The sequence below is a fragment of the Bombina bombina genome, chromosome 3 (genome assembly GCF_027579735.1).
Source record: "Bombina bombina isolate aBomBom1 chromosome 3, aBomBom1.pri, whole genome shotgun sequence".
Classification (NCBI taxonomy): domain Eukaryota; kingdom Metazoa; phylum Chordata; class Amphibia; order Anura; family Bombinatoridae; genus Bombina; species Bombina bombina.
In genome coordinates, this window is record NC_069501.1 from 682245585 (window position 1) to 682257930 (window position 12346).

Genomic DNA, 12346 nt, shown 5'->3' on the forward strand with positions numbered 1-12346 from the left:
CTCTTGTTGCGCTAAATTCTCCAACCAAAAAGTTGATGCAGCCGCAACATCAGCCAAAGAAATTACAGGCCTGAGAAGATGACCTGAATATAAATAAGCTTTCCTTAAATAGGATTCAAGTTTCCTATCTAAAGGATCTTTAAACAAAGTACTGTCTTCCATAGGAATAGTGGTACGTTTAGCAAGAGTAGAAATAGCCCCATCAACTTTGGGGATTTTTTCCCAAAACTCTATAGAAATTGCTGGTAAAGGATGCATTTTTTTAAACCTTGAAGAAGGAATAAAAGGAGTACCTGGCTTATTCCATTCCTTAGAAATCATATCAGAAATAGCATCAGGAATAGGAAAAACCTCTGGAGTAACCACAGGAGGTTTAAAAACAGCATTTAAACGCTTACTAGTCTTAATGTCAAGAGGACTAGCTTCCTCAATATCCAAAGTAATTAACACTTCTATTAATAAAGAACGAATATACTCTATTTTAAACAAATAAGTAGATTTGTCAGTGTCAATATCAGAGGAAGGATCTTCTGAATCAGATAGATCCTCATCAGAGGAGGATAAATCATTATGTTGCCGGTCATTTGAAATTTCTTCAACTTTATGAGACGTTTTAAAAGACCTTTTACGTTTATTAGAAGGCGGAAATGCAGACAAAGCCTTCTGAATAGAATCAGTAACAAATTCTTTAAAATTCATAGGTATATCATGTACATTAGACGTTGAAGGAACTGCAACTGGCAATGCACTATTACTGATGGATACATTCTCTGCGTGTAAAAGTTTATCATGACAACTATTACAAATGACATTCGGAGATATCATTTCCACAATCTTACAACAAATGCACTTAGCTTTGGTAGAACCGATGTCAGGCAGCAACGTTCCAACAGATACTTCTCAGGCAGGATCAGATTGAGACATCTTGCAAAATGTAAAATAAAAAACAACATATAAAGCAAAATTATCAATTTCCTTATATGACAGTTTCCGGAATGGGAAAGAAATGCAAACAGCATAGCCCTCTGACATAGAGAAAGGCAAGAGGCAAACAGCAATGGGGTATAAAAGTACTGAAAAATTTGGGGCCAAGTATGACACCCAACGTAAGAGAAATTTTTTTTGGCGCCAACATCCGGAAATGACACACTTGCGTTACTATCGACACAAACGTGTGACAGACTCCCACGTCAACTACGACGCCGGAAGTGACGAACTAGCATCAACGAAGTAATTTTCTTGCCAAAAAATTCTCGCACCAAGAATGAAGCAATAAAGTCTAGCATTTGACGCACCAGTGGGCCTAATGCTGCCCGCAATTTGAAAATAAAAAGTAGTCAATTTGAAAAAAGACTAAACCCCAGGTAAGAAAAAAATATTTCTTAATATGTTTAAAATCCCAAATAGGAAATACATGAACCTGACTCATGGCAAATATAAGCATAATACATATATTTAGAACTTTATATAAATGCATAAAGTGCCAGACCATAGCTGGGGTGTCTTAAGTAATAAAAAACATACTTACCAAAAAGACAACCATCTACATATAGCAGAGAGCCAGACCAGTACTGAAACAGTTATCAGTAGAGGTAATGGTATATGAGAGTATATTGTCAATCTGAAAAGGGAGGTAGTAGATGAATCTCTACGACCGATAACAGAGACCTGTTGAAATAGATCTCCCGTTAGGGAAATCATGGCATTCAATAGGTGATACTCCCTTCACGTCTCTGACATTTGCTGTACTCTGAAAGGAATCGGGTTTCAAAATGCTGAGAAGCGCATGTCAACGTAGAAATCTTATCACAAACTTGCTTCACCACCTCCATAGGAGGCAAAGTTTGTAAAACTGAATTGTGGGTGTGGTGAGGGGTGTATTTATAGGCATTTTGAGGTTTGGGAAACTTTGCCCCTCCTGGTAGGATTGTATATCCCATACGTCACTAGCTCATGGACTCTTGCCAATTACATGAAAGAAATCCTGCTGTTTGCTTGATGATTTTATTACGCTTGTCAGTAATCAGGACCACTCATACTGCAAACATCTCTCTTTCATAAGGAATTTTATTACTAGGAGTAAGGCTGACTAAGGTCAAACAAATAGACAGTGTGAAGCAATGCACATGACACAGCATCTCTACAGAAGTCTTAAAAGACCAGCGTATCAACCTGAGATTTAACTATAAAATGTTTAGTTATGTGAACTAAAACAACTTTATAAGCAATATGCTTTATTTCTTTTGCCCTCTTTTCATGCGTAAATTGTGGATTCTCTCATTCTCAGGGCTGGAAATGCATTCTGCTGACTTCTGAAGACTAACTGTGCTACATATCATTCCTTAATTGGCCTTAGCAAATAATTGAAAAAACAAGTTTACACTAGCATAACAGTGGCTAGATTTGCTGTCTTCAGATTTAAGCTTGGATTGGTTCTTCGAAATAATTGTCCAAACAGAGTCCAGCACACCTGTACCACAATGCACGCTACAAGGGAGACTGTAATCCCACAATCTGTAAAAAAATCACAGAAAGCAGCAGCACTGAAATTAATCAAGCTTATTGGCACCAAAATATGCCCACAACGTTTCGGGAGCTACCCCTTTATCATGAGGATAAAAAAGAACAGTGAATCTCTACCTTTTAAACAAAAGTGTAATTACCTCCTCATTTTCAATTAAACATTCACAGCTCCATCTAGTGGAGGTCCATAGTGTCACAACCTATTATAAACTTGAAGCAGCCTATCACAGAAAAATTGACCAATCAAGGTCCACATGATTAACGGTTAACTACCAAAACATTGTGGGCATTTTTTGGTGCCAATAAACTTGATTAATTTCAGTGCTGCTGCTTTCTGTGATTTTTTTTTCTCTTCCAAATAATGCAATTAGTGGATGTAGTTTGGCTACTGACAACAACTGCAGCAAATAAGGCGTTTTAAAAACATTTAGACTTTGCTGATATGTTATTCTATAACAAATCAACAGACATGTATTGTATTTACAAGATGTTTACTGTCCCTTTAATATATCCCAGGTGGCATTATTACCTCGATACGCTTTTAGTTTCACTAGTTCACAGGTTCCGTCTGAAAGGAAAAAAGAAGATACATTTTAATATTGTTCAGTGGTAGGGTATTAAACTAAACTTAAAACCAGACCTACAAAGGAGTAGAGAGCATGCTTTGCAAGCCATTAACAGCACATACTGCATAGCAATCACAGGTGAACATTAAAAAAATGAAATTTATTCTTGATAAATTTGTTTCTTTTTTGACACGGTGAGTCCACGGATCATCATAATTACTATTGGGAATATCACTCCTGGCCTGCAGGAGGAGGCAAAGAGCACCACAGCAAAGCTGTTACATACCACTCCCCTTACCCACAACCCCCAGTCATTTGACCAAAGGGAAAGGAGAAAGGAAAGTAATATAAGGTGCAAAGGTGCCTGAGGTTTATGAAAAAATGAACTGTCTGAAAATACAGGGTGGGGCCGTGGACTCACCGTGTCAAGAAAGAAACAAATTTATCATCATCAGGTAAGAATAAATTTCATTTTCTTTCTAATGACACGATGAGTCCACGGATCATCATAATTACTACTGGGAATCAATACCCAAGCTAGAGGACACGGATGATAAGGGAGGGACAAAACAGATAACCTAAACAGAAGGCACAACTGCTTGAAGAACCTTTCTCCCCAAAACAGCCTCAACCAAAAGAATCAAATTTGTAAAATTTAGAAAAAGTATGTAAAGATGACCAAGTGGCAGCCTTGCAAATCTGATCCTCAGAAGCACCATTTCTGAAAGCCCAAGTAGAAGAAACAGCCCTCGTGGAATGAGTCATGATTTTCTCAGGAGGCTGCTGACCATCAGTCTCATATGCCAAGTGAATAACACTCCTCAACCAACAAGAAAGAGAAGTAGCCGTAGCTTTCTGACCTTTACGTTTCCCAGAAATAAATTACAAATAAAGAAGAAGACTGGCGAAAATCCTTAGTCGCCTGCAAATAATATTTTAACGCAAAAAACTACATCCAAATTGTGCAACAAACGTTCCTTATGAGAAGAAGGATTAGGACACAAAGAAGGAACAACATTCTCCTGATTAATATTCTTATCAGAAACAACCTTAGGCAGGAAACCCAAAGCCGTACGAAGTACTACTTTGTCTGAATGAAAAATGAGGAAAGGAGACTCACACTGCAGCACAGAGAGCTCCAAAACGCTTTGAGCCGAAGAGATAGCAACCAAAAACAAAACCTTCCAGGTTAACAACTTGAAATCCAAAGAATGCATAGGCTCAAACGGAGCCTGTTGAAGAACTCTCAGAACTAAATTAAGACTCCAAGGAGGAGTTACAAACTTAACCATAGGCCAAATTCTTACCAGGACCTTACAAAAAGACTGAACATCGGGCACATCCGCCAGACGTTTATGTAACAAAATAGATAAAGCAGAAATTTGACCCTTCAGGGTACTAGCAGACAAACCTTTCTCCAGACCTTCCTGAAGAAAAGACAAAATCCTAGGAATCCTAACTCTACTCCAAGAGTAGCCCTTAGATTCACACCAAACAGATATTTACACCAAATCTTTCTAGTCACAGGCTTACGCGCCTGAATCATAGTTTCAATAACTGACTCAGAAAAACCACGCTTAGATAAAATCAAGCGTTCAATCTCCAAGCAGTCAGTTTCAGAGAAACGAGATTTGGATGAAGGAAGGGCCCTTGAAATAGAAGGTCCTTCCTTAATGGAAGACTCCAGGGAGGAGACCATGACATCTCCACCAGATCTGCATACCAGATCCTGCAAGGCCAGGCCGGTGCAATGAGAATCACTGACACCCTCTCTTGCCTGATCCGAGCAATGACCCGAGGAAGAAGAGCAAACGGGGGAAACACGTATGCCAGACTGAACTTCCAAGGAACTGCTAGAGCATCTATTAGAACCGCTTGAGGATCCCTTGACCTCGACCCGTACTTCGGAAGCTTGGCATAAGATCTAACTCCGGATGACCCCACCTGAGAATCAAACTGGAAAACACCTCCGGATGAAGCTCCCACTCCCCCGGATGAAAAGACTGTCTGCTCAGAAAATCCGCTTCCCAATTGTCCATCCCTGGAATGTGGATCGCACAGACAAGAATTGTGAGCTTCTGCCCACTGAATAATCCTGGCTACCTCCTTCATCGCCAAGGAACTCAGAGTTCCTCCCTGATGATTGATGTAAGCCACGGACGTTATATTGTCCGACTGAAATCTGATAAACTGGGTTGAAGCCAACTGAGGCCAGGCTAGAAGAGCATTGAAGATTGCCCTCAATTCTAAGACATTTATAGGAAAAAACGATTTCTCCCGGGTCCACAGACCCTGCGCCTTCAGAGAACCCCAGACAGCTCCCCAACCCAGCAAACTGGCGTCCGTTGTCACGATCACCCAGGAAGGTCTGCGAAAGCAAGTTCCCTGAGAGAGACAATCCTGAGACAACCACCGCAGAAGAGAATCTCTTGCAGCCTAATTTAGAACAATCTTTGGAAATAGATCCATATAATTCCCGTTCCACAATCTCAGCATGCATAACTGCAGAGGCCTAAGATGAAACGAGGTAAACTCCTGAACTGGAACAGGAACGATCACTCCCATATCTGAAAGATCCTGGACACAACTTAAGAATGCCTCTTTTTTAACAGATTTACTGATAACCTTGAGAGATGAAACCTGCCCCTGGGAGGAAAAGTCTTGAACTCCAGTTTGTATCCCTGGGATAGAATATCTATTACTCAAGGATCTGGAACATCCCTTGCCCAGGCTTGAGCAAACAAAGACAGCCTGCCCCCCATGCGATCCATTCCCGGATTGGGGGCAGACCCTTCATTCTGACTTTGAGTCAGCGGCAGGCTTCTTAGATTGCTTTCCCTTGCTCCAGGACTGATTACGTCTCCAGGAAGGCCTGGATTGATCCTGCTTGGAGGAGGAAGAGGAAGACTTACCAGCGAAGTTACGAAAGGAACGAAAATTACTCTGACAACCTTTCTGCTTATTTCTCTTATCCTGAGGAAGAGAATGTCCCTTCCCACCAGTAACATCAGAAATAATTTCAGCCAAACCAGGCCCAGTCTTCCCTTTGTAAGGAATTGATAAAAGCTTAGACTTATCTTTGCTCCCAACTTGACAATCTGCAAAGAGGCACCCGCAATAAAAGAATTGGCCAGTTTTAAAGCCTTAATTCTATCCTGAATCTCTTCCAGAGAAGTCTCATGAAGAATAGAATCAGACAATGCATCAAACGAATAGGCAGCCTCACTGGTAAGCGTAGCAATACACGCAACAGGTTGCCATTGGAGCCCCTGGTGAACATAAATCCTCTTAAGTAAAGCCTCCAACTTCTTATCCATGGGATCCTGAAAAGCACAACTATCCTCAATAGGAATAGTGATCCTCTTGGCCAATGTGGAAATAGCTCTCTCAACCTTAGGGACTGTCTGCCAAGATTCCTTATTAGAATCCGCAATATTAAACATCTTCCTAAAAATAGGAAAAGGAGAAAAAGTAATTCCCGGCCTCTCCCATTCCCGAGAAATAATCTCTGAAACCCTATCCAACACAGGAAAAACCTCCGCCACGGAGGGCACATCAAAAAACTTATTAAGCTTACTAGCCTTCTTGGGAGTAACTATGGCCATCGAATCAGAGTCATCCAAAGTAGCCAAAACCTCCCTGAGTAACAAACGGAGGTGCTCAAACTTAAATCTGAAAGAAACCACCTCAGAATCAGTCAAAGGAGACACACTATCAGAGTCTGAAATTTCGCCCTCAGAAGCTACTGAAATATCTTCTTCCCCAGTCCTATGAGAAGAAACATTAGACAAAACTGCAACAGAGTCAGAAGTCCTTCTGCGTTTATCCTGTGACACAGGAAAAGCAGACAATGCCTCAGATATAGCAGAGGATATGCGAGTAGACGAATCCTACAAAGAAAAACTAGCCTGAGACGAAACGCAGGGCACTGCCTGTGAAGAGGAGTGAGATTGGGATGAATGGGGAGAAAGCTGATCTACAGCTTGAACAGGAGGCTCCTGAACAACAGTCTCCTTGGAAAATGAAGGATCTGTATCAAAAAGTCTATCCCTGTACTGCATAGTACTCTCTACACAAGAGGAACAGAAAGGGATAGGAGGCTCTAAATTAGCATCTAGACATAGGTTGCAAGTCTTCCTGGTCCATATTACACACAAATGAAATAAATGTGAAAAAAAAATATAACGTTACTGTCACTTTAAAAAAACGTTACAAAATAACAAAAACAAAATAAACAGGATAAAATACCCCTACAAGCACCTCTGCAACTTTAACAGCCAAACTGAGGCGCTAAAAAAAAAAAACTACCAGCCAGAGGATACGACCACTGTGCATCCAGAGAAAACGGACTTCACCAAGACGAAAAACAGCAGCACCGGAACGGACCCAGGAAAAACTGCACACTGCCAGCTGCTGCTCTAAAGATAAACCCCCAGAGCGGAAGAGCGTGAAAACTACGCGCCACACCAAGCTCCGCCCATCGTGGGCATCACAGAGAAACTAACAGGCTTCTAAACTGTGCAATAAGCAGCAGAACAGAACGCCAGCAGCTAGTGCGCCAAAAATAAGCAGGCTGACAAATAAAATACTGTGAAGCCTAAACAAAAAACATGCTATTAAAATAAAATTCCTAAGGAACTGTAAAGCCTCACAGAGCCCTCTCACAGTCTAAACAAAGAGCCCCACATCAATACAAAAACTACCAAAAAGACACCTGCACACAAGCAGGAGTAACCCCATAAGAGCTAATGATTATTTCTGTGATCCAGCAGAAAAAAACAAAAATAGCACTTACCTCCAGACTGCCAGGCAGCAAGGCAGTTTAACAGGCTTGCAAGGATTTCTTCCTAACAGGGCCCGGAGAATAAAATAAAAAGACCAAGTAAACCTACATAATCTTTAACAATGAAGCGGCAGCATCACATCTTGAGAGGCACAGAGGGGATTATACCCCCCAAGTTCCCAAAAACTTAAAAGCCACCACAGCTCTACTGAAGAGACTGACGTGGAATACAGCTAAACCCCCAAGGAAAAAAACAAAACAAACTTGCTCTGTTTGAAAAATAAAAAACTCTTGATTGAAGAATCAGACACCTAACTTTACCACCTCCATGCACTACAGCAAAGAGAATGACTGGGGGTTGTGGGTAAGGGGAGTGGTATTTAACAGCTTTGCTGTGGTGCTCTTTGCCTCCTCCTGCAGGCCAGGAGTGATACTCCCAATAGTAATTATGATGATCCGTGGACTCACCGTGTCATTAAAAAGAAAACAAAAATTTAGAGCATACAATTTTAAACAACTATCCAATTTACTTCTAGTATCAAATTATCTTCATTTTCTTGTTAGCCTTTGTTAAAAAGCAGGGACGTACGTTTAGGAGTGTGCACGTTTTCAGCAATATATGGCAGCAGTTTTGCAACATGGCAGCACTATTTCTCCCTACGACCAATTATGAAGGGTTTATAAAAAAATACCCATGAGGTGAAAAAAGAATCACAAACCATACCAAGCAAGCACTGTAAACCGGGCCTCAATATAAACTGGAAAAAAACTAATTTTCATTCTTCAACCACCTCAAGTGGAGAAAAAGATTGAGGTATGTGTGAGGTTGGAGGTTTTTTTTTAGAGCTTTTAGGGTTTGTGAATCTTTGCCTCCTCCTAGTGGTAGAGAAGAATAATTCCTAAGAACAATGGATCGTGGACTCTCACCACCTGTATGAAAAAAAATCAGATAGGATACCTAACAAATCAGAGTTAGGACCGGGCTTGCTTTTGTTTCCTGTCATTCTGTACCTAAAGGGACATGAAACTCGTAATGTATAATAGCATTTAACCACTGTTTAGAAAAACCGATGTTTCGCATGGTCATTTTGTTTGCACAATTTAAACAGTTTTGCAAAGCAAAAACAGGTAAAATAATGAATGACCGTGTTTATTTTTCTTTATTAAAGGGACAGTCAAGTCCAAGAAAAATTTCATGATTCAGATAGGGCATGCAAATTTAAACAACTTTCTTAGTTGAAATCTAAACCTAGGAAGGCTCATATGATAATTTCTAAGCCCTTGAAAGCCGCCTCTAATCACAAGCTTTTTTATTTGCTTTTCAAAACAATGGGGTGCTAGTTCATGTGAGCCATATAGATAACATTGTGATCACGCCTGTGGATTGTGGCAGACACTGCACTAATTGGCTAAAATGAAAGTCAATAGATAATAAATACAATGTCATGTGATCAGGGGGCTGTCAGAAGACGCTTAAATACAAATTAAAGGGACAGTCTACACCAGAATTTGTATTGTTTAAGAAGATAGATAATCCCTTTATTACCAATTCCCCAGTTTTGCATAACCAACACAGTTTTATTAATATACGTTTTACCTCTGTGATTACCTTGTATCTAAGCCTCTGCAGACTGCCCCCTTATCTCAGTGCTTTTGGCGGACATGCAGTTTAGCCAATCAGTGCAGACTCCTAAATAACTCCACGGCAGTGAGCACAATGTTATTTATATGAAACACATGAACTAGTACTGTCTAACTTTAAAAAACTTTCAACATGCTCTGAGCTAAGAGGCGGTTTACAACGGTTTAGAAATCAGTTTGAGCCTACCTAGGTTTAGCTTTTAAAAATTACCACCAAGAGAACAAAGTAAATTTAATGATAAAAGTCAATTGGAAAGTGGTTTAATATTGCATGTCCTATCTGAATAATGAAAGTTTAATGTTGACTAGACTGTCCCTTTAATTAAATAGGTAAAAAGTATATTAATATAACTGTGTTGGTTATGCAAAACTGGGGAATGGGTTATAAAGGGATTATCTATCTTTTAAAACAACAAAAAATCTGGTGTTGACTGTCCCTTTAAACATTTAAAAGGCAGATGCTTTGTTGAGTTTAAAGGAACATAAAAGTCAAAACTAAATGTTCATGGTTCAGATAGAGCAAGCAATTTTATGAGATTTTTCAACGTACGTCTATTATAAAAATGTACCTTGTTCTCTTGGTAGCCTTTGTTGAAAAGCATATCTAGGTAAGCTCCAGAACATCAACGCACTGCTAGGACTAGCTAGTGATTGGTTGCTCCACACACACATAAACACATGCATTTTGTTATTAGCTCATCAGATGTGATCACCTAGGTCCCAGTAGTGCATTGCTGGTTTGGAGCTACCTTTAAAGGGACAGTAAACCCATTTTTTTTCTTTTATGATTCAGATAAAGCATGCAGTTTTAAGCAACTTTCTAATTTACTCCTATTATCAATTTTTCTTCATTCTCTTGCTATATTTATTTAAAAAGTAGGAATGTGATGCATAGGAGCCGGCCCATTTTTTGTTGAGAACCTGGGTTATGCTTGCTTATTGGTGGGTAAATTTAAGCTTCCAACAAGCAAGCGCTATCCATGGTGCTGAACCTAAAATGGGCTGGCTGCTAAGATTTACATTCCTGCTTTTAAAATAAAGATAGCAAGAGAACAAAGAAAATTGATAATAGAAGTAAAATATAAAGTTGCTTAAAATGCCATGCTCTATCTGAATCATGAAAGAAAAAAAGTTGGGTTCAGTGTCCCTTTAACTCCATGTTTAACCTCTTTGCAGGAACTAAACATAGTTATATGCCAGTTGTAGTGCAACGATGAAATGCTTTAACACATTACAAGTACTTTGTTTTTTCACCTTTAGGTCCAATTAAAGTCCCTTTATTAAAGCTGATTTAAGAATAAAGCGGTTCTATCACAACAGCACATGATTCCTGAATGTTAGATCAGTATCAAACTATACTACATACAAATATCATAAGGGAATGAAGGCTTTACAAATAACTATTTAATAGGTATTTGTGTAAACAGCATTTATGAAAAGAGTTTTGCAAAGTATAGTTACAAACTGTCCAATTAATTCCTGGGATAGTCCAAATGTGGCTTTCTGTCCCTGGCTTTTAAGCATGTCCCTTGTTAAATTTAGTCTGTATTTATAATAATAATAATATTGTGCAGTGCAGTACTCCCACCACAGAGGTCACTGTGGCTTTTAATTTTACTCTATAGTTATTACCAGTCTCTGTTACAGTTTTGTTGTCTTCTGTTACACTGAAGTTTACCAATGTATAGTTAGGTGCCAGGGGGAAGCAATGAGATGCGATAAACAAGATAAACAACACCAGGGAGGGTAGGATGCAAGTGTTGATGAAGCAAGGCATCTCAATAGCATTGCACAATTTGAACATGTTTAATTGCCCGTGCTTATATAATGAGGCTTTCCTAAGCTCAGCCTCTTCAAATGCTGGGAAAGTAATTCAAAGGACAGGAAATAAATAATGATTGACTGGGGTATGTCTGGGCCTATTAAACTACTGCCTGTGATAACTGCAGCAACAAAAATAAAAAAATTAAAAAAATAATTTTTACCTCAGAAAATGCCACTTACTTGATACATTTTAAATAGTGTTAAGCAAAAAACAAAACAAAAAAAAACAAAAACAATTTATGCTTACCTGAGTCCACAATCTTACTCCTGGGAATTACTCTTCCTACCACAAGGAAGAGACAAAGATTCCCAAACCCCAAGAACTAACCCCTCCCGTCTCACAGGTACCTCAGTCTAACGTATAGCCAAGCAAAATGACGTAAGAAAAAGGAATAAGAGCCAAAAAAGGAGCAGTCTGTTTAAAGTCCTTAGAAGCATCAATATTTTAATTCAACACTCTAACAACATCCAAATTACGCATTAAAGCATTCTTAGGAGTAGGACACAACAAAGGAATAACAATCTATCTGCCAATATTGGCCTAGTTTCCATTGAGGTGGTAAAGTTTAGAAAATGGTGGTAACTTAAAAAGTCTCCATAGACTTTAATGGAGATAAAGGTTTTTATCACCAGTTTCCACACTTTAACACCTCAATAAAAACAAGCCCATTGTCTGAAGAAACTTTAGGAAAAAAGTCAAATTTAGTCTGTAACACTGCCTTATCCTGGTGAAAAATAAGATAAGGAGGATCACAGCAAAGATCAGTTAACTCTGAAACTCTAATAGCAGAAGAAATAGCTAAAAAGAATAAAAACTTCCAATAAAGCAGTTTAACATCAACCTTATGCATAGGTTCAAAGAAACGAGCCTGCAAAACCTTTAACACCAAGTTAATATTCTTATGCTGAGAAATTGGCTTGATTACAGGCTTAATACTGGCCAAAGCCTGAACAAAACCAGCAATCTTCCTATGAAACAAAACTGAAAGAGCGGAAATCTGCCCCTTTA

The 12346-nt window shown here is 39.2% G+C and overlaps 1 protein-coding gene across 5 annotated transcripts in view; it reads right to left on the reverse strand.

Moving 5' to 3' along the window:
* The window catches only part of TPST1 (tyrosylprotein sulfotransferase 1), a 403891-nt gene that overhangs the window by 21955 nt on the left and 369590 nt on the right, over positions 1-12346 (reverse strand). For all 5 annotated transcript variants that reach the window (XM_053707441.1, XM_053707438.1, XM_053707439.1 and 2 more), the window contains one exon: positions 3053-3091. In XM_053707441.1, coding sequence (XP_053563416.1) covers positions 3074-3091 — 18 coding nt within the window. In that variant the 3' untranslated portion in view covers positions 3053-3073. The remainder of the gene's footprint in view (positions 1-3052; positions 3092-12346) is intronic.